General features: G+C 50.7%; 7 protein-coding genes and 2 non-coding genes across 9 annotated transcripts; 4 read left to right on the top strand and 5 right to left on the bottom strand.

Moving 5' to 3' along the window:
• Positions 1-2,327: 2,327 nt before the first annotated feature.
• Positions 2,328-3,059, top strand: BDP55DRAFT_540736 (uncharacterized protein; the record flags this gene model as incomplete). The annotated part of the gene is made up of 1 exon (XM_060568149.1): positions 2,328-3,059. The coding sequence occupies one exon, from the start codon at positions 2,328-2,330 to the stop codon at positions 3,057-3,059; it is 732 nt and encodes a 243-aa protein (XP_060435855.1).
• A 315-nt stretch (positions 3,060-3,374) lies between these two features.
• On the top strand, positions 3,375-4,804 carry BDP55DRAFT_645872 (uncharacterized protein). Its single transcript, XM_060573672.1, has 2 exons — positions 3,375-3,942; positions 4,016-4,804. The coding sequence occupies exons 1-2, from the start codon at positions 3,458-3,460 to the stop codon at positions 4,467-4,469; spliced, it is 939 nt and encodes a 312-aa protein (XP_060435854.1). The 5' UTR covers positions 3,375-3,457; the 3' UTR covers positions 4,470-4,804.
• Positions 4,785-4,872, bottom strand: BDP55DRAFT_t38. Its single transcript has one exon. It is a non-coding gene; the product is annotated as a tRNA-Cys (tRNA).
• Positions 4,873-5,250: 378 nt separating this feature from the next.
• Positions 5,251-5,338, top strand: BDP55DRAFT_t39. Its single transcript has one exon. It is a non-coding gene; the product is annotated as a tRNA-Lys (tRNA).
• Positions 5,339-6,520: 1,182 nt separating this feature from the next.
• Positions 6,521-7,480, bottom strand: BDP55DRAFT_723696 (uncharacterized protein; the record flags this gene model as incomplete). The annotated part of the gene is made up of 2 exons (XM_060578781.1): positions 6,521-7,162; positions 7,250-7,480. 2 exons carry the CDS (start codon positions 7,478-7,480, stop codon positions 6,521-6,523), a joined length of 873 nt encoding a protein of 290 aa, XP_060435853.1.
• A 961-nt stretch (positions 7,481-8,441) lies between these two features.
• BDP55DRAFT_645869 (MATE efflux family protein) lies at positions 8,442-10,558 on the bottom strand. Its single transcript, XM_060573671.1, has one exon. The coding sequence runs from the start codon at positions 10,112-10,114 to the stop codon at positions 8,669-8,671; it is 1,446 nt and encodes a 481-aa protein (XP_060435852.1). The 5' UTR covers positions 10,115-10,558; the 3' UTR covers positions 8,442-8,668.
• A 722-nt stretch (positions 10,559-11,280) lies between these two features.
• Positions 11,281-12,259, bottom strand: BDP55DRAFT_532727 (uncharacterized protein; the record flags this gene model as incomplete). Its single annotated transcript, XM_060567858.1, has 3 exons — positions 11,281-11,509; positions 11,569-11,939; positions 11,996-12,259. Coding segments are annotated over 3 exons (864 nt in total), but the record flags the coding sequence as incomplete, so codon positions are not given.
• A 1,885-nt stretch (positions 12,260-14,144) lies between these two features.
• BDP55DRAFT_748299 (amino acid permease) lies at positions 14,145-15,943 on the top strand (the record flags this gene model as incomplete). Its single annotated transcript, XM_060580588.1, has 3 exons — positions 14,145-14,326; positions 14,386-14,957; positions 15,011-15,943. 3 exons carry the CDS (start codon positions 14,145-14,147, stop codon positions 15,799-15,801), a joined length of 1,545 nt encoding a protein of 514 aa, XP_060435850.1. The 3' UTR covers positions 15,802-15,943.
• Positions 15,944-16,085: 142 nt separating this feature from the next.
• Positions 16,086-17,304, bottom strand: BDP55DRAFT_690056 (alcohol dehydrogenase; the record flags this gene model as incomplete). Its single annotated transcript, XM_060576814.1, has 3 exons — positions 16,086-16,849; positions 16,911-17,069; positions 17,136-17,304. The coding sequence occupies 3 exons, from the start codon at positions 17,302-17,304 to the stop codon at positions 16,086-16,088; spliced, it is 1,092 nt and encodes a 363-aa protein (XP_060435849.1).
• Positions 17,305-21,559: the final 4,255 nt, after the last annotated feature.

The raw sequence follows: 21,559 nt of genomic DNA, 5'->3' as shown, positions 1-21,559 counted from the left end.
TATCAGAGCATTTACTCGGCTTCGGCCATGGCCTGTGTAGTCTCGTCTTCTTCTTGCCAGGCTTCTTCTTTGCTGGAGGCATGTTGTGAAATTTTGCAAATGATTCTGTTTTGTTGTGACTTTATTGGATTCCGGATCTCATGTTGATGTCCTATTACTTATTCCTTCCTCCGGCCTGAGTGAGCAGAGAAGGAAAAATAGTGAGCCATGGTAAAGACCACAACATTAAGAATGACAAGTTACTCCTTCCGGAGATAGATGCCTTCCCAATTGATCACTCCTCGCCGTCACATACTTGAAGTCAACAAGGTGGACGCCATGTGGAAGTCCAAACTTTGCGCCTCTGCATACTTTCGCCCGCCAGCTTCGCTCTGAATGTTTTCTGGAACGTTTGAAACAAGGCGGAAAAGGGACACTGGATGATGGTGATCGATCAAATGCACCTTCTGTAAGATATCATTGGAGCACCTAGAGTCGTGGAGTTGGAGCTTGGCGATTCTTTGCCCATAATGAGTCTATTAATGAGGGGAATTCCCCAGATAAGCATAAGCCTTGTCCCATACTGAAAGTCTTTCTCATGTCGACTGATTAGGTAGACACAATTGATTGCAATGTAACATCCTGAATTCTTTCAATGGGCAATACAATGCGTTGTGGTATACCCTACCAAGGCCATAAAGTGACTGCCCATTAGAGTTCACAAGACAAATAATCAGGGCCTTCGATTGATATCCCTTGTTGGGAACTTAGTCGGCCTCTCGGGCTAAAATTATACTCAATCCACTTAATCTTGGCTATCGCTGAATGCGCATCTCCAAGTTGAATACACATCGACTTGCGGATACTTAAAGAAGAAATGAGACCTCCAGGTTGTTAGAACTCTGCACTTATACAAACTACCACATACAAGCACCACATCGGATCTCGCCGCCGTAATTGCACGAGTCAGCCCTATGGATATCGAAATGACTCGCAGCCCCCGACCCTTGCGGGTAGTTGGGCATACCAAGACCGAGTTCCCGAGCGGGCGAGGACTTGGGATCGGAATGCCACGATGGCTACTGGGTCCAACCCCTAATAAGACCACTTAGGAACGGATCTAAGCGGATAAGCGTAAATATTAGAAGAGAAATGGCACGAGGTGCCCACAGCTGCATGTGGTGGGCAGCACACTTTTGGAAATGCGGTCGGAGGTCCGTGTGATGGGTAAACATGGACACGTTGATAGGGGGCTGCTCCTGGATATTGTGACAATGTGCACTATTTGAAGGAGGAGAAGCAAATCTACAGCTTTGAAATTCAAGGAAACATCAATGTCATCTTGCCTTGTGACAAGAAAATATGAAGATGATAGCTGTATCTCAAACAGCACTGACAATTTTCAGCGAATAATTGAAGATATGAACTCTATGTCGTCTCAGTCTCCATCATACTGCAGTAGTGTTGTGCAAAAGAAACAAAAATGAAGCTCTTAGCAAACCTGTTCACCACCTGCTTGTTTTCATGACTCGAGATGCCTGATCTGGAGGTGCTGATTTGAACAACTGAAACGCGCATGCGCTCGATATTCTTGGCCAACCTGTCAACGGGAACTTTTGATTGAGATTCCTACCCTTTGGATCGTGAATAGTGGTTTAAATGGGGAGGGCTCCCAATTCCGTACGTCAATGCGACTCCAGACTTCCTTTACGGGATGTATCCAAGCCATGCCCCCGGTTCCGACGTGGAGAAAGTCCTTTCATTCCTGGTATCCTAAGCCGATGGGATTTGACATGTCAGAAACGTGGCATGCTTGCGCCGTGAAATCCTTATTCCTCAAGGTGCGCAATTCCCATGCCTTGGCCGACTGGGTAACGCGGACACCTTTTGGGCAGGTTCAAAGTTGGTAACGAGAAATTCGGGAGTACCTTTGTTTGGCAGACTTGAATTGCTTCCAATCATCTTGCCAGGAGGCGCCTGTAGACGGAAGACTTATGGGGTTATGGATATCAACCTGTCAGGCCATCACACTGCAGTTCCTTTTCCGAGCAGGATATCCGGAGCCTGGGAAATTGAGTTCGATAATCGGCAAGCTTTGTGAAAGGAGACTCCCGATCATCGTGAGATGGAATGGAAAACAGCCCAAGTATAATAAGGACTCCATGTCCATCTTATGATCGAGCCTCGAATACAGCTTACTATCATATATCTTTGAGAGTGTCCGCTAATGTCATATGATCTGAACATCCTCCGATCTCTTTACTGTAAGCTCTCGTAGGCTCAGAGTCTAATAACTTTGGTTCCTAAGCGTCAAAGCTGATATCGTGCTCCAGACCCCCATGACCAAGATGAAGACGATCGGTACATTTCTCCTCGCCACTCTGGCCGGTCAGGCCTTGGCGCAGTTTCAAGTTAAGATGGAAGTCCGATTCAGCGACAGAATGATCGATGTCGGCAACCTCGACCTCTTCGCCGTAACATGGCAAACCATCTACGGAGAGTCCGGCAACACCAGGGCCATCATGACAGACCGTTCTACCGGCGCCCAGACCAACGAGTGCACGCACGCCGACGACTACGACCCGGACGTGACGGTGCGGGTCAAGATGAACGGCGCCTGGGGCAAGACACCTGGTCTCGAGGGCAACGAAATGCGCGACGGCCTCGTCCAGTCCATGTGGGAGGTCCTGAGCAGGGTGTCGGACCCGTATGGGTACGAGGTCTTCAACGGCTGTCGGGGACTGACGTGGATGGAGGGCGTTGGGTACACGTCCGACGCGGCGTGTGGTCCCCAGAGTTCGAGGAATTGCCAGTACCCGTGCCGCAAGGAGAACTCGCCCGGGTTGGCGCAGTGCATGAACCATACCTGGGGCCACAAGGTCCCGTCATCGCTGCGGGTCACGGCGTACGTTGACGGTCAGCTGCAGCCTGATGACTTGATTATTGAATTTTCTGCGACTGCCAACTCGGAGAGTGGTGGATGCGGTTGGGTTGGGAGTATTGCTGGTGCTCTTGCTGGATTCATTCCTGTTGGAGGCAAGCTGTTTTCAAAAGGTATCGAGATCGGGTGCAGCGATTGAGAGTCACTTGCCGTGAGTGATGCTATTATCCAAGCCTAGATAATTATCAAGCCTTTGAGCTTAAACCCCGTTCTTGTTGATCCCTCATGTAAATAATGTTAAAACGACCAACCAAAATCCCCTTGGCACGAGGTATGTTATTGGTTAAAATGGCGGTTGCATTGAGAGATCCCAGCAATGAGAATTGACCATTCTCACAAGGATTTTATTACCTGGGGTAATAATGCGTGATGATTGGGCTGCGCCGTAGGTAATATCAACCATCAGGTCAGATGCTTCCCCAGGCAACAATATGTATACCATCTCAATATCCCCTGATGTCCTAAAAATTCACGCAATGTCAGTCCGTGCCTAGTTGAAGATCTTGGTCACCCTTTCGCTTCTTACTTACCTTCACGATGCCAACGCCCACTCTATCCGGCACAAGTCTCCTCAACCTAGGACCCCTAACGACAATATGGACAGCCCCAGCATCATGCGCAACCGCAACGCCAACCCCAGCGCTAGCTCGATTGATTGACCCCAGTGTGGCCTACTGGTTACAAACCTGCCAAGTCGACCGCGACCCGTACGACGACTGCATCCCCTCCGGCGAGTTGCTGAACTCGGAGTACCATTCACGCCGAACCTCTACCCAGAATTTCCTCTTCCATCACTCCCCGGGCAGCCAGTGTCCCTCCGGATGGGCCACCGTAGGCTACGGCGTCCGCGACGAGACGTCCTCGCACTCCTTGAGCGGCGTCTTTGCGGACCCGACGGTGACGGTCGATTTACAGACGACGACATCTATTGCATCGGAGATTAATCCCAGGTTCGAGTTGGCGCCGAATTTGTTCATGTCGGCGATGGAGCCTTCGGAGACTGTGGTCGTGTGCTGTCCGAGGTAAGTCCGGCATCTTTTGTAGTTAGTTTTCTTCTCAAAGGCTAGGACAGGTCTGATGGTGTGTCTTTCTTAGTGGTTATACTGGGGGATTTTATGGGAACTGCTATTCTTCGACCGCCAGAGAGGCCTACACGGCTACTACGGGTTGCCAGTTCTTGAACGTAAACGAGATAGAACTCGTGGAACGCACGTATACTTTCCATGGGAGAGTCGTCACGGGCAACTCCGTCTCGACGAAGGGCTCGGTTGTTTCGTTGTTGCCGAGGACAGAGACGATTGACGCGGAGAGAAGCACGAGCTACGTTGGCGTGTTGATCACGCCTGGAATCACGCTCGTGAATAAAGGCTCTGAGAATGTAGTTCAGACCTCAATTGCTGCTTCCGGGGAGGGTTCGTTGACGGGTGCGACTGAGACGCCCAGCTCTGGAGTTCCCTCCAAGGCCAGCTCATCGATGGTCATTGGTGTTATCAAGGCTGTTTGGGGGGTCGCGGTGGTGGCGAGTGCCGCTCTTATGGTGCCTCTTTGATACAAGTCCACGAGTTTCACAACTCAGTCTTTCTACGATAGTGCCTAGGGAACCTATCAAGCATCTACATATGCACCACACTTATGAAGACTTGTGATGATACTGATTCCACTTTATCCATATTCGCTCTATTTCTAGTTGAGAGGTCCCGCCGAGTCATTTACATAATGGTGGACCCTTTAGCTCAACTCTAAGTGGACAACCCCAAAATGCATGCGAAGCGAGTCCCATTTGCGGAGACGCACACAACAAAAACATAGCAAACTTTCCCTCTCTTCCACAGTCAATCTGCATGATATGCCAAAAGAGAATTCAAGGACCGACCGCGATTCGAACGCGGGGCCTAGAGATAGTTGCAGGTGAGAAACTGCAATCTCTCGCTCTACCACTGAGCTATCGATCCGAGCGGTTGTTGCTGGTAGCGGCGCTTGCAGGTGAGCTCATGGATGGTAGCTAGTCTTCTGCAAGGGAGGATGCTTACCTACCAACAACAGGCCTCCCAACAGCCGCCACTTGAGCCATGATCTGAGCAACGAGATTGGGTGACAATGACAGGCTAACGTCGTATAGACTCATTCACTAGAACAACAATGGCTCATACCCAAACTCTTGTGTCACCCGGAAGATGAGTCAACAAGAGACCAGCAAAGACCGGCTCCTCGGCTGAGCTGAGCTGAGCTGGGCAGAACGGACTTGACCGGACCCATTGAAGGGCTCCACCGGTCTACAGCCAACATACCTAAGCCCCAATCTGAGTGGGAATCGCCATCCAACAGCGGTTGCTTTCGTAGCTCAATTTGGTCAGAGCGTCCGACTTTTACAAGTAAAAGATCATCGGAAGGCTGTGGGTTCGAGTCCCACCGATCGCGTCTCTTCTTTTGCATTTTGAGAGACCTCACTTCTCTCTATGATAGATAGTCTTTCTTTTTGTTGTTGTGCCTGTGAAGTAGTTGGTAGGTGATATGTACCTTCTCTGTATGGACTCACAGATACATGAGGGGTTTGGTCTTGCTCTGAACATGCGTCGACGTTTAGTTTAGCGCCTGGTGCATAATTCTGCAAGGCTTGATCGAATCATCAGTCATCACTACTTCAGATAAGTCATGGCAAGTCAGGTGCCTAATAATCTTTGAATCGGTGCTTGGAGTCTAACAGACTTTAGAGCACTATACATGTCTTCATGGCCGAGGGGACCCCGCTTCCGGCACCGCGACTTTTTGTCCACCAGCAAATTCTTGAAACCTTGTACTCTCTACGAGGGGGAGGAAATCCTCAAAATTGTGATGAGAACGCTGACATTTTCGGAACAGTTGCCATGAATTTATGTCAAACTCGGCCTAGGAAAACAGTCTAGCTACAAGTCCCCCGTTCTGCTTTAGACCAGCATCAGGTCACGCACCGCGACATTCGCAAACGTGCTGCGGCTTTGTGGCACTGCAAACGTTCCAACCCGCTCGAAAGCACCCTATTCACGCGGCGATTCTCACAGAACCAAGCCTATATCCTGCATATTGGTTCTTTCTGACGATGCCTCCCCCGTTGCTTCGTTGATGGCAACTTGCCCCATGTCACCTAGCAGCATAAGGTAACGTTTGAATCTGTCACTTTCTTGGACGGATTCGCGAAACCGCACGCAGTCTGGCAAAAACCGGCAAACGACGGATGATTTGGGATCCGGGACTTCGCCGCCGTAGCAGCTGAAAGGATGTGGCGGTTGGAGTCTTGTGCCCTTTGGCGGCACGACGGTGACCGGCAGAACTTGCGCTTTGGCTTACATGCGGTAGTTGCCGGCCACCAGAAAATCGGTGGCTCCAGGCAATTTGTCACACTCCAGTCCTGGCGAATCGAATGTCTCCTCGCAAGCCAAATAGTTGAACACCTGATTTGGCACGTGAAAACATGATTTCGCAATTTTTCTTCCTTTGCTGACGATGATGGATGCCCAGGACCATGACGGCATGCGACTGGTGTGATGTCGATATGCGTCTGGGGTAGATGGAGATTGTTGGTTAGTTTGATCTCCTTGCGGCCCTTCGAGCGGTAGGATGGTCCTAGGAGCTCAGCCCTAGCTCTGCATATGAATCTGCTATCATGCCGACGAAGTATCGTGCTCCATCGAGACGGAGGATGTGTTGAAAGAGGCCAGCGACAACTGTCAGCCTCTCTTCGGGGTTGGACGGCATCATGGCCTTGTACAGATCGAGCACACGTTCGGGATTCTGGGCGTACCCTCTCGAAATCCAGACGGCTTTTTGAAGGACGGGCGGTCGATTTCCTTTTCTAAAGTAAACTGGGTCACCGCACTCGCAGCTGGGCTGTCTGAGGCAGTCCCACACCAGCTCCGACTTGTGCAGACAGAGCAGCCTGCGAGACAGCAAAAGGCGTTGGAACGCAGGGGCATGCTTGAAGAGCCTCATGGGCTCTTCCACCACGTTCAACATTTTGTAATTTTCACCATCCTCATCGGGTGCCAGCATGGCCTTCTTGGCGAATGCAACATGGTTCCAGTGCATAGCCTGCCGAGCATGGATGTGATGCGTGCGGCCGAATTTACTGACTTGAATGGCAATGGAGTTGACCGCGTGATCGGCGCCGGCTGTGCTGTTCTTTCGCTCGGAGCCGAAATTGCTCAACCTGATGTCTTCGGTATTTGTCAAGGCGATGGTGAGGTATGACCGTCCAAAGATGATATTCTCTTGGGCCAGGTGCCAATTTACGTCTGCTTCAACATCTTGAATGACGCAAAAATCTTATCTTCAAATGTATTGGGCGCCTAATACGCTGGCGATAGTGATGACTTCTTGCAGAGCCACAGGTATCTGCCACCAGTGCAAACGCTTTTCGCGCTCCTCGAGGTTTTCCGAGGTTGTTGACGATGAAGGAGCCGGCAACGGACCGGCGTACCCATGGACGATGGTGATATAGGAGGGCCCGTTCCGCGGGGGTTTCCCAATCTCTAGAAACCGTCGAGGAGCAAGGCCAGGCGCACCCGGGTACAATTCTTGCCACATGCTTGCATTTGGCGTCACATTCATCGACCAATACACGGATCGTCTTCTGCCGATGCTCGGAGTCTGGCTTGGTATAAATCTCATTTCGAACTCGGATGGACTTCCACGGCAGCGGTTTGTCTTTGAATGTGTTAACATCCGTTCCGAGAGTCACTCCACGTTGATCATTCTCTTACCTGGCTTCGTGAACAAGTCGACCAAGCCCGTCGCTTCAACGACTTCGTTCGCATCGTTTCGATATTCGACCAATGCTGTCACACTGACAGTCTCAGAAAAATCAAGCAAGGCGACCGAATCATCAAGAAGCTTTGGGAACGTCGAGATCGGTAACCCAAAAAATAATGGCAACTTTGATTGCGTGACAAGTTTGGCATTCCCCCTTGCTGACCTTGATAATGTCCTTGAGACTGCGTTTAATTTCACCGCATTCGAGTGGTCCTGCTCCAGGCCTAAGCCGCTCTCTTTAGGCAAACGCGCCTTGTCAAGATCGAGACAAACCGTACGCGGCTGTGACTTCTAGTCCGCATCGGGATGGGCTTGAACCTCGGTACCCGACATCGTGTTTTCTCAACGTTGGCGAACCTCTACACAGTGGTGATGCAGAAAGACCGGTTGGACAGGGGCGCTCTTTGCACAACGAGGAAGGTTAAATGCCTCCAAACTGAATAGGAGTCCCCGACCACGTTATCGACGAGATGGAGCCGGCCAGCAAGTTGCTGATGAAGGTCGTGCTTCAAGGGTGAAGATATTTACAGACGGGAAGGTGCAACTTCTCCTGAGCACATCACCAGTTGGGTTATAGTTACACTTTGCATCGCACCGTTGCATTGTAATGAAGTCTCGCTGACATAAGGCAAACAAAAGGCTCCACTGAAAGCGGGCTGAGACGGTCCGGTCTTTTCTTTCCCGCGACTCCGTCTCAACACCACTGTCAAATGCTGTCATGCTGCATATGTCACCAAAATAACATTCTCTAGCGGCAGATTCAAGAGGAAACTAAGGATAACGGTGCTGCCAAAATGAAGTCTCTTTGCGGTTGATAGTGGAAACACGGACAGGAATATTGTGAACTGACCAGAGTCGGTCTGACCTTGGGACCAATGAAGCGTAAGAATCACAAAGTCTAATTAACTTGTCTATGGTATATATGTATGCTAACCCGCTTGTTTTTGAACTGGAATGAATCCGTTACATGCCTTCTTTGTCTCTAACACTTTCGACACAGTCTTGCCATCGGATGACTTTCATGTAAATGCACTCGATGATGGCGATGACAACCATGCCGCCACCGAGGCCTATCCAGGCACCATCCAGCTCTAAGCCCGGTGATCCCAGCTCGAGCCAGACTGCGAGCGGTACTGCAGCCAGATAGTTCACGGCAAAGACGACAAAAGCCGCAACAGCCTGTCGACCGAGACCGCGCAGTACGCCGTTGCATCCGCTGATGATGGAATCGATGAGCTGGAATGCCGCAACCGCGAGCATGGAGTCGGACGTGAGCCGTTGAACCTCGGCGTCCTCGGAGAACACGAGGGCGAGCTGGTGGCGGAACAGGAAGATGAGAATAGCGTCTAGGACACCGACAACGGTGAAGACGATGGCGTATACGGTCGTGGCTCGCCGAGCGGTCGCTACGAGCCCACCGCCGATCAGGTGGCCAATGCGGGTGCTGATGGCAACCGAGATTGAGAAGGGAATATGCCACATGACGACAGAGATTGTCGTCAAAATAGTCTGCGCGGCAAGATGCTCGGTGCTCAGGTAGGATGTGCTAAGCGTGAGGATCTCAAAGGCAGCCCATTCGCCCAGGTTAACCGCCGATCCGGCAATGGAGAGCCGCACCGGCACGCTCCACTCAGTGAAGGCCTTGCGAGAGAACCCACCCCAGCACTGGTGCGACCACTGGCCCCAGACGACGATGTAGATGAGCAGGAGGACGGGACGTAGGTCGTTGGCCAGAGCCTGACCGAGGGCGGCGCCCTCCAGGCCCATGTTCAGCTTGAACGCGAAGAGCCAGCTGAGGAGGGCGTTGATAGGGGCGCAGATGATGAGGACGACCATGGCGCTTTTGAAGTCGCCCTGGGCCTGGAGGAACCTCTTGAGGGCTTCAAAGGCGGCGTAACCTGGCATTCCGATCAGGCTCACGCGCAGGAATGTGCCGGCCTTGACGGCCAAGTGATGCTGCTTGACAAACAGTGAGAGAATCGAGGGCGAAAATACCCAGAAGAGCCCAATTGGCACGGTGGCGAGGGCCATGAGAATGAGCATGCGTTGAACATGGAGGCCGACGGCAGTAAGGCGCCCGGAGCCGTGGGCCTGAGCACAAAGGGTGTCGAGGGCAGTAGCCATCCCTTCGTAAATAGCGAGGCCGATGATGTTCATGGTCGTCAGACCGATACTAGCGGCGGCGAGGTCATCGGCGCTGAGGTGGCCAGCCACGAATGTCGTGATGACAGTGAAGGAGTATTGCAGCAGATAGGTGGCGATGAGAGGTAATGAGTACCGGCAGAGGAGCCATGCTTCCGACAGCCAACCACCGCTACCCGCCGGTTCAATGTCCGGCTTGTGATGCGGCTGATCCGACAGCAACGGCGTGGTCTCGCCGGTGCGGTCGTCTCGGTCGCGGGGGTCCATGGCGGGGGGGAACGGCTCTACTTTCGGTCGCAGAACGAGGGTGTGAGATGACACCGGAAGGGTAGGGCGGCGAAAAGGTGAGGTGGCAGGTGTTGCTTTTTTAATTAGGTCCTTAGCCAGGGGCCCAGCTGAGGATTTTAGGTTCCCGTAAGGTTTGCTTTGATTAGCCCAAAGCTGAGGTGCATCAGAGGAGTCTGTGTGTCTTCCAGGTTGTCTTGCTTTGCTCTTTGTCTCTTCTTCTTTTGCTTTCTCCGTCTGGATTGGGTGGTGTCAAACGCGTCTTGGGATCGGGCCGTCCTGCACCGCGAGAGCGAGGGATGAGGGATGAGAGGACAAGAACCCAGCTTACACAACTGTCCGTGCGACTGCAACAAGAAGAGAAAGTTTTCACGCCGGCAATGCATTCCGACTCCCGTCGACTCCGGATACTGTACTTAGAGCGGGTCAATTGGTGGATGTATCTCCACTACTCCGGATCCCCGAACCCGCAGCACTCTGTAGGATCGCGCCACCTCGGGGAAACGGTGTGAGATCTCTTCATCTCATTCGCTCCATCGGATTACCATGCTCGCTCTCACACAGAAAAGTGAAATGAATTGTTGCGAATTCTTCAGCAGCTCCTAGGTCATACTTGACTCATCCAAGTGGGTTGATGCAAACAGGTCCAGGAAGTTGTGAGGGAGTCATGCTGCCCGGCTCACTGATGACTGCTTTATCTCAACATACTTGGTAAGATGAGTTGCAAATTTTCTTCCTGTCCAACGTCACAGATGTGCGATTCAGAACCAAAGAAATCTCTCTCAAAACCTTAATCGGCCTTGGTTCTATCAGTATTTATTTAAACGAAAGGAAATGCTCCGGAATTACAATCGCAACTCAGCCTCAGCAGACTTCAAAGATCCTTCCTGTGAGCTCGACCTTCGCCTCTCATCACAAGAAGCCCCAAATTCACCATCTTCTGTCAATTTCCGCACACTCTCACTGCACCCGACATCTTCTTTATCTGCATAGCCGCGGATCCCGCAACCGATCGACCAGTCGGGTGGTCTCGCCAACCCAGCCCTTGCGACCCTTGAATCTCCTGTGCCGCTGGCCAGATGCGACCCCGGTCTCGTGTTGGACCCGCTGCCGATCAACAGACTTGTTGGTTGAAGTCTGCTGCCGCCCTTCCCTGATGAGGCCAAATTGTATGGTGCCTGAATCGCGGCCACGGAGGTGGAACCAAGGAGACTGTCGATGACTCCCTTCAGACTCGGGATACACGCTGTGAGGATTGACATGCCTAGTGAGACTTGTAACCAAATGGCATGATGGACCGCATGCCATGTCGCGTCAGTGTAGTCTGTCACCAAGGTATGTGTGTAAACCAGTCTCGGAATCGTGATGATTGGTATGCTGTGAGAGAGAGATGTAAGCAAATGCATCACCGAAGCGGTTGTCTTGAAGCAACTTACATGATGCGGGTGGTGAAAAGAGCAACCACCATCATCTTTCTCTTCAAAGTAGTCTGCACTTTCCACATCATGGCTACGGGGAGCAGACATAGACAAACATCTGTAGCGATGTCCATAACGCCGTTGTAGAGGAAAATCCCTTCTCGACCTGGGCACTTCTCGATAGTGGTAGCAAGCCACGGCTGCGGAGGAGAGCATTGCAATGACGCCATTAGCATTCCGGATATGGCCCATGCAACGATGATGCCAAAGAGTATCTTGTTCGCAAGATTGAGTCGGCCGTGGTTGTTGATGGAGTGGATAAGGAGGCATAGCGAAATTTTGATGCTCGCTGCGGTAGCAATTGCTAGTAGGGTTGAGATATAGAAGATCTGAGAAAGGGTCAGTTCACACGGTTCAGCTTTGGTCGCAACGACGGTAAACTTACCTTGTGGAATATGCCGAGGTCGTAAAAGTCTACCGTATCCTGATGACGTCCGAGCCCAAACTTGCAAGCGACGATGATGCAAATCGTCTGCGAGAGGAGCGATGCGGTTGCGAATAGTAATACCACATCGTGACTCTTCAATGAAGTGATGTTAAGACGAATGATAAGCTTCAGTGATATTCCAATGATGGCGTAGATGAGAAAGATCAGCGAGGCAACGACGACGAGCGCAGCTTGGTCGTCCTCCGTCAACGCGTAAAATGGAGGATCTGGTTGAATGCCGACTACCATATTCGGCTGGTCTAAGGACCGAATCTTTGCTGGAAGCATTCAGTCGAGCCGTTTTACTTATGGCCCAACGATCTTCTTGATGAGGCCGCAGAGTCTTGAGCTTTGTAATGAGCTACTGCGGGATGCGGGACCCATAGTAATAACTTTTTGGTAAATTCTTCATCGATCCAACAAGCCGGGCTTCGTATCAGAATCCGGAGTAGTTTGCGAAGATCTACAGAGCAGCTACATGGCTGGTTGGTATGCTTGCAGGTCACTCCAAGCTCCTCGCAGCAGTGGTCTCTGGCCGGTGAGTCGTGGAAGTCACGTCGTGCGGAAGAATAAAGCCAACCAGCAACAGATCCAAAGTAGAGTTGCTTGGCCCGGACATCGTAGAGTGTGAAATCTGTCTGAAATTTAGTGAAAGTACATGTACACTTGCTAGATCCAGGTACATGTAACTTTGGCAGTGCCGGGAAGTTCCACACGACGGGAGTGGCCTTATCTTCCGTGCGTAAGAAACTAATCAACCGTCCAGCAACTCCTTGACATTATTCCATCGTACGAGACCCTCGATCTGGTCCTCGAGGAAGATATTTTGTGTGCGGGTGGTGAAATTTCGCCTGTGGTCCTGTTACGTGTTGCAAGGATGGAAGCGAAGTTTGCCTGGTGGGCCGAAGTCTGATGTGATGAAAGCTGTCGTGGCACATATCATGTGGAGACGAAAGACGAGCACAATGTCTGTCAATCAGATTGAACTCATCTCGACTCTGGTTCACAGGCTCGACCGGAGAGATTTCGTTGGAACTGTTAGAAACAATACATCAAGTGTATCCGTACCTGGTCAGTCAGTCCGTGCCGTTTAGAGCAGTGCATAGCAAGCATCCGCCCGTAACCTGGCAGGGTTGGCTCTCTTACTTGATTATTTCCTAACCAGAGTTTATTCATTGGCTCGGTGGCTCGGAAGCATGGCATCCAGAAGCCATGAATCTCAACCAAGCATCCAGACCATTGCCACGACATCGATCCGATACATTGGGTTACGTTCTCTGCAAGCGAGGCCGGACAACCGGACGAAGATTACTTGGGGACTGAGATACAAATCGAATTGCCTCAGATTTCGATTCACTCACCCTGCGTCGAGTCGGAGGAATCGCAAAGAGATGTGACGAAGAGAAGGGAACAGGGTAGCCTGACCCCGGTGCCCGGGCATTCTTCAGCCCACGGCCCACGAAATGATGACCAGAAAGGCATCTGACCGGCAGACACCACATATGATCGATTCAACTGCGAGTTTGGAGGGTCCGACGGTGCCAAGTAGCTCCGGGAACGGTACGGGTAGAGTTCGTGTGGTCGAACTCCTCCCGGCATGCAGGAACCCCGGCTCGAACCCACCGCGGAGACCACCTGTTGGTCGGTAACAGTTCCCATCAAGGAAGCAATGTTTGCTTTAACATGCATATTCAGCGGAGCTCATTCCGAAATTTTAATTAAAAACCCGTTGGTTCTGACTTTCAACAGCCAGCCGTCACTGCATCGAAGAGGATGAACCGGATCCTCTCTTCACCAATCGTTTTCCGAGCTCAGATCACTCATCTATTTGCAAGCTTGCTGCGGCTACCGGGATCAGCGTCTCACTTTGTCATGTCCGCGGTTACACCTGCTGATATTCATGTGCATATGGCGCAGCATTCGGCCAAGGCTTTGGATGTGCTGTCAGACTATTCTGAACTTCTCCGACTTGAGTAGACTCTCGTCTGTGCCGAGGATCGGACACGCCTCTTTCATCTTCGTTTTCACATAGACAGACCCCCGAGCTCTTCTGTATTGTTGAGTTTCTCTCAATCCCTCTTTCAGTTGGTATCTCAAGCATCTCATCATGGCTCCGGCAGAGGCAATCGAGCTGCGGCCCACGATCAAAGATGCCAGTCAGATTGACGCGAACAAGTCAAAACATGGATCCGAAGTTTATAATCAGACCAGAACGCGGAAAGTGTTCTCATTCTCTCAGCTCTTCGCCTTCTCCTTGACTTACATGGCCTTGTGGGAAGGCATGTGCACGTAAGCAAGCTACCAATGCTCCCCTTACATACACCGCCTCAATCTAACCGTATTCCCAGAAACATGTACTTTGCACTCTACAACGGCGGGCCTCAAACATTCATCTTCAGTTTCGTCATAGTGTTCTGCGGAGCCATCGCACAAGCCGCGTCTTTGGGCGAGATGGCCTCGATCCAACCGGTCGCCGGTGCTCAGTATCATTGGACTTTCCACCTCGCCCCCGCACGTGTCAAGCGCTTCGCTACCTGGATCCAGGGCTGGTCGACATGGTTTGGATACGTATCGCTCCTTGCTGGAATTGCAAACGTCACGATTATCCTCCTGGAGTCGATGATTGAGTTGAACCATCCCGACTATGTGCCTGGAGGCTGGCACACCTCGGTGCTTGTCATCGCCATGTGCGTCATTCAGGGATTGATGAACACATATTGCTTCAGAGTCATCCCGTGGGTTGAGCTTGTTGCTGGAGTCCTTCACGTCTGCTTATTTGTTGTCTTTGTCGTTGTTTTGGCCGTGATGGGAACTCGGCACTCAGGTAGCTTCTTCTTGGAGACCAACATTGCGTCTGGTTGGACAGATACCTTTATTGCCTGGAACCTCGGCATGTTGACTTGTGTTTGGAGTTTCACCGGTAAGTGTCAATCCTTCCAAAATCACACCTTCTTTTAACTGACCTTCGACTAGGCTTCGACAGTGCCATCCACATGAGCGAAGAAACCCGAAAGGCCAAGTCAGCAGTGCCTCGTGCCATGTTCTGGTCTATCTTCATGAACGGATGCTTTGGATTCGTCATAGTCTGCGTCATCCTTGTCTCAATGGGCTCGATTGACGACGCCCTCAACTCAGCCAGCCCAATTCTCACTATTCTTCTCAGCATCACCGGTTCCAAGGGCGCGACGACGGCCATGATCACCGGCCTCTTCGTCGTATCCTTCAGCGTAAACTTGGCCAATATCGCCTCTGTATCTCGTCTTACTTGGGCCTGGTCCAGAGACGGAGGCTTGCCTGCTTATCTGGCATACGTTCATCCGAAGCACTGCGTACCTATCCGCGCAATTGTCGTTACGGTGTTCATTGTTTGTGCCCTTTGTCTCCTCAATATTGGAAACTCAAGCTACGTCGCTTTCGGTGCCATTACTTCTCTCTCATCCTTAGCTCTCTACCTCAGTTATGCGATCGCAATCAGCAGCATGCTGTACGCTCGTCTATCTTCCAAAGGAGAGGTCGAGCTTGGAGAGTGGAATCTCGGCCGGTTTGGTCTCCACATCAACTCATTCGCCTTGGTCTATACCCTTTACGTCATCATCTTTCTTCCTTTCCCTTCCACGGTCCCTGTCACTGCAGAGAACATGAACTATTGTGGACCGGTCATGGTCTTCGTCCTATTGGTTGCAGTAGGTCTCTGGTTCATCAAAGGCAAGAGATGGACTGGGCCAAATCTCACCATTCTGGATCTAGTCATGGACAAGTCTTGATGGAGAGCAGGCAGCCAGTCTAAAAGTAGTTGGTCTATGTAAAATGTACAAAGAATTGAAGTTGACTGAGGGCAACCTTTCACTATATGCGCAACGCACTTGGGATGTGCGCTCCCAGCTCCGTGAAGGCCGTCTGCCCCTTTCAAATGAACTCGTTGAATCTATGTCTCAGGCCTGATGACACACATGGCCGCAACCCTGTGCTGATTCCAAGTACGGAATAAATGTCCGGCGATGTTGAGGATATGCACAGCTCTAGAATATAAGCTAGTCGGGGTTAGTGCTTAGGGAAACTTGATAAAGACCTTGAGCTCCTGCTGGTTGCTGAGCCGTTCATAGTACGCCGGGACTTCCTCGATGTCGATAGACGCACTAGCCACGAAACCCGGTTTTGCAATACCTCTTGAAATCAAGTTGACGAGTTCTCCTGCAACAGTCTCAGGATCTGCGATGCCGCCTTCATATCTGATGCCCTTCGAAAAGAACTGTGTGAGAGGAAACGAGACTTCCGGTGTGATTCTCTCCGCATTCGGGGCCAGACCAGTGTTTGGCTGGGCCAGATAGATTCCAATCTGGCCAATCCCACCACCTGCAGCAACAAGTTCGACCATTTGGTTGAGCACAATATTTTGCTGCATGGTGCCATTGGCAGTGATAGCCTCCATACCGACGGCGTCAACAGCACGGATGACGCCGCCAGGCTCGTATGCGAGGATCTGCTGCACGGGGTCGCTGCCCATGAAGTTAATAGGCACAGCTCCGATGGATGCGGCTTTCTCAAGTCTCATGGGAACATGGTCCACGCTGTACACCCGAGATGCGCCGCGAAGTATAGCAGAGTATGCGGCGAGCAGGCCTACGGGACCAGCGCCAAAGACAGCCACAGTATCACCGGCCTCAAAACCGGACTTGGTGACGGCAATCCATCCGGTGGAGAAGACATCGGAAACGGTCAAGTAGTCTTGTTCGATACTGGTGTTGGTGGTCTCGGCGGTCAGGGGAACAGGGATCAGGGCCATGTCGGCGAACGGGACTCTGGCGTAAGGAGCTGATCATACCAAGCATCATTAGTAACGGGGAAACAGTACTTGGATACGGCGTATGAATACCTTGAAGGCCTCCGTTGAGGCCTCCGAAAGGCAGGCCCATTCTAGGTCCAGTCGCAACTCCCATATCGATGTGTCCGGTAGCGCCGTTGTCTGGAATGATGACATATTGTCCCACCTCCAAAGACGACACGCCGCTACCAATGGACTCGATGTATCCCACTATACCACTATTAGCTTCAGTGTGCTTTTGCAGAACATCCTCTTGTCCTAGACTTGGTCTCATACTAGCTTCGTGGCCCAACGCCCATGGTGGCTCCCCTCCCACATAGCCATGATAACGGTGCAGGTCCGAACCACAAAGCGCAGAGGTTGTGATACGGACTACTGCGTCGGTGGTGTTGACGATACGCGGCATGGGGAACTGATCAATGTGAACTTGATACGGCCCAGTCATGACGGCAGCTCGCATGGTGCTGTTGAGAAATCCAAGCGACATGTTCAAAATTTGTACTGCTTTCCGAGGTAAAGAGAATACCAATGGTGCTAAGAAGACCTTTTTACCTTCAAGCTAAGTAATAGCTGATGTTATATACTGAATGGGCTTAGGCCTACTCGGCGCTTGTCCTCGGAGTCATGTCTTCATGTTGGCTCATGATCCGCAAAGCATAGTGTCATCCGCATTGGCATGACGCGGCAGTGGTGGCTGTTCTTGGTGATGGGAAACCCACGTTCAACGGTGTGATTCTATCATTTGTTCACTGAAAGTGATGGTGCTATGGACGCTGAGAACTGACCTAGGCCGTATCCACCACCGGATTTAAGCATATATCAACCCAAGCTTAGTTCAAACTTGTCAGCACGGCAATTCGCTCGGTATCGCATTTGGCAATGGCCCACTCGCCATAATATAAGGTGATATACGCATAGGATTTGATCTCATTGGACGACCGTATGGACCCTTGCAGCCGTCTTTCGTAGCCGCTGTAGGTAAACAGGAAAGTTTTCGGTAGAACAACTCCTTGTAGGAAGTCGAATTCATTAAGATAGAAATTCGCCTCCCCCACATCGTACTGCCCGAATCTAAGACTTTGAACCAAGGTGTGATTTGCCCGAAAGCCGCGCCGAAGTCCGTCTTGCTCTTCACTATCTAGCCGTGCCAAGCCTCGGAAGTCGTCTCCGACAGGATCGGCAGCCAAGCCGAACTGGACGATTCGGAGACACTGCCTTCTTACTTAGGCTTCATAGATAAGGATTTCATAGAGTATTACTCGGAGAAGTAGGTAGATTCCACAATGTCAGGTCTCTTATCCAGACGAAAGAGACCTGGCAGGAGCCGTTTGCCCGAAATGTAGTCTGTAGATCTCTAATGTCTGGACGGTGTGCGTGGTTACGCAGTCATCGTGGCTATGCTGCCTCCACAGCTCAGATCGAGCGAATCTATCGGCAGACTTATATGATTCGATGCCATCGGCACTTCATTCATAGCCATACCTCACACTTTCCTGTTTCACAACTATGCTTTGCAGCTTTAGCCTATATGCTATGCCTTTAAGCCTTATTTAGCAGCTAACCCGACGTGGCACAATAACTTTCAACTAGTGAGGAGTACTAATGCGGTAGACTGTGCTTCTTTGGAGCTTCCATAGCGGTCGCCATTATTGCACCCCTAATCTTCCGACCTCCCTACTTCAGTCCTCAAGCCAAACACCCACTGCATCTGTCTTGCTAAGGAACTGGCCAGTTTACCACCCACAAAGTCATCCCGAGCTCTAGTGTAATGAAGCTTTTTGAACGGTCATATCTCCACTGGAATATCCTCTCTGGTTAGTTGCAATCCTCATCAGCGACGAAGCTTTTGGCTTCGACCTCAGCTCGGGTCCGAAGTTGCCTGATGGCCCCATTTTCAGCTCCGAGACCCATTAGCGGGGACATGGGTCTTTGACTGATTGTTCGTAATTGCAAAGAAACTCGCGGAGTGGCTTGATAGAATAAGTAGTTGGTTTTAGAAATTGAATACACGCTACGGAGTATTGAAGAGAACATAGTATGTCTGAATAGACTCTGAACTACATACGTTTCCCACAGAATGGAATCAAAATTGAGGGTCTATAAGAGCTAGAGCCTTGTATCGAGTATACGCGAATGTCGGGGCTTTTCACGATCTCTTAGATAGTTCAGAAAGAATTGCCATCTCGGTGGCGGAGCCGATATTATTGGTGGCAGACCTGGTCAAGTGTTGCGATTTTCTTCGCTTATGATCCCAGAAGAGCCATCCAAGAAGCCCAGCAGTGGTCAATGGAATCATGAACGCAAAGTAAATCCAAATCTTTGACGAAACATGAGCTTCTACCATGATAGTGTCAGTGCTACACGCTTCATAAACGCGCCAAGGGGCGCTGGTACTGACGTCAAAAAACGACATGCTAAAAATAGAGGCGATGAGCGTGTCAGGCAGGAATGCAGCACCGAGGAGGGACAGAGCCCTCTGTGCCTGGCTATCGATTTTACTAGCATGGGTGTCACGAGTTATGGCACCCAGCAATGGGTATATGAAGTGGGTTAAAGTGGCTTGAAGTAACCCATCTGGAATGAGCACATGAGAGCAGTCTATGTACTAAGTGAATGTGATATCCACGTGAGAAAGCACGTGGCAAGGTGCCTGACAAGTGCTGATACCATTCCTGTTACGTGACAATGGGCTACTTTCCTCTGATCTCCCGATATCTTGAGATTCAGTTTCGCATCCTTCTGTGCAATTTCGGCCGTAACAATTGAAACCTGAGGTACTTCTTATGGGCAGATATCCCGAGACTCTCGTGTGAAGTACGTAAGGTAGTGGGTGGGCGTCTTTCTGGCCATGTTCCTTTGGATGTTCAAGCGTTTCACAGATATTGCAACGTATTTCTTCAGTCCGACGAGCCGCACTCTGTGGCACTGGAAACGGCCCTTCAAAGTCGCACGGATCCGATCGAACGGTGTGGTTTTGTCAGCAGGGTCAATGTTTGCCCAGAAGAAATCTGTGGCAGCTTCCAAACTGTCAATTCCCTTGGAACATAAATTGGGTGGCCTAGGGAGAATACTTCTACGGTGTTCTGTTAGATCACTTGTGACGGCACGTAAATCGATAGTGTCATCTTTTGCGTAGTAAATGCTAGTCGTATCATCATTGACACTGATTGCCTTTTCGAGTTGCCGAATGCTAGTCCGGCTTCTCGTTGCTTCACTTCGTCAGTTGTCGCTACTAGGCCAGACATGATGATGCTGGGAATGAGAAGTGGGTGGCTTGTATCAAGGACACAGTCTCACAAGTTCGATAAGCACTCCGTAATAGCGGCGGCAGGCGTCCATTTAACGAACCCTGTGGTTTCAAGTCGCTTGAAAGAGTATGACAGGATCAGTTCCCGGCCGCGTGTTCCGGTCTTCTTGCGGCTATCGAGCTTTCCAAAAACTACCTCTGATGATTTTATGAGTCCAGCCAATTGAGCGTGTGAGTGAAAAGTGGTAAAAGCTTACGAAGGTAGGGATCGTCATTTGCGAGAAGGACATATCGGATGGAGCTTATCGCATGCAATATTGCTGCTTGATGCATGCTTGCGCAGCATGTTGCTAGGCAAAAGATTGTAACACCCATGCTTACCCTATTGGTTTGACGAATCACTATGCAAAATTGCGCGCTGGTGTGCCCCGACCAACATGATGAGGCTATCCGATCCTGCAGGACTCATATTAGGCAAGGCTTTTGGCAGCGATCATTTCTACCCTGAGACTTGAAAAAATGACAAGTTCTGAGGGATCACATTGCTTTTCACGCATATTCGGGGGAATGTTTCCATTTTTCGGTCGCTAACATTGGGTAGCCTCAAACTAACGGCGACTGAAACGGTTAGAATGCGTTCAAAGTGTTTTGAAAGGCATCGACGTGGATGGCTGAGGCAGCTAGACAGCTGGCAATCGCCCTTTGATATCAGTAAAGTCCAAGAGCTTGGAATAACGTTAAAAGGAAGGGAGGAGAGAAACATTTCCAGCCATTTATTGAGCTAATATATCCTAGATTCCTTATTCAGGCGCCTTCGAAGCTCTGATAGAGGGATGAGTTGAACGAAGTGAGCTAGTTTTGAGTTGTTCCTTAGAGGTTTGAAGTAGTAAACTTTTGTTGACAGAGGCTTGTTCTCCATGCGGCAATAAGATGCAACTTGACAAAAAGGAGAGTCAAGAATATGGAACAAAGGCTTGGAATCGTGGATATCCACACTAGTACACGTTGCACATAGACCTCAGATAATGTCACATGAGTAGAATTATCTTTGGTGATGTGTGATTTTTACTTTGACCGGGTGGTGAAGCGGGATAGACGACCTTTTTTAATCTCCAAATCAATCTGAATACTTGCTAGATGCGTCGCTGGCAGGTTCTCTGGAAATCACTCAAAGTCGGCACTTCCGGCTTTCTGTAGGGGTGGATGCTGGATCGCGCCGGACACATTATTCCCAGAGCCGTGGCACGGGATGTGGGCAGTAAACGGGATGAACTTTAACAAATTAGAGAAAACATTGAGCCCGGACTCGTCCACAAGCGGCACTTAGATTGAAACAAGCATCGCCTAGCCGCGGGACGAATTTCTCGCCCATCGAGAATGGAGATCCCGACCCGAGTTTTACTGAATACGGCTTGGCTGGCTTTTCGGGATTACGCGTGCACCTGTCAGAATA

Source organism: Colletotrichum godetiae, assembly GCF_030913485.1.
Source record: "Colletotrichum godetiae strain CBS 193.32 chromosome Unknown BDP55scaffold_3, whole genome shotgun sequence".
Classification (NCBI taxonomy): Eukaryota; Fungi; Ascomycota; class Sordariomycetes; order Glomerellales; family Glomerellaceae; genus Colletotrichum; species Colletotrichum godetiae.
The sequence above is the reverse complement of the archived record's forward strand: the minus strand, read 5'-3'. Positions and strand labels throughout refer to the sequence as shown.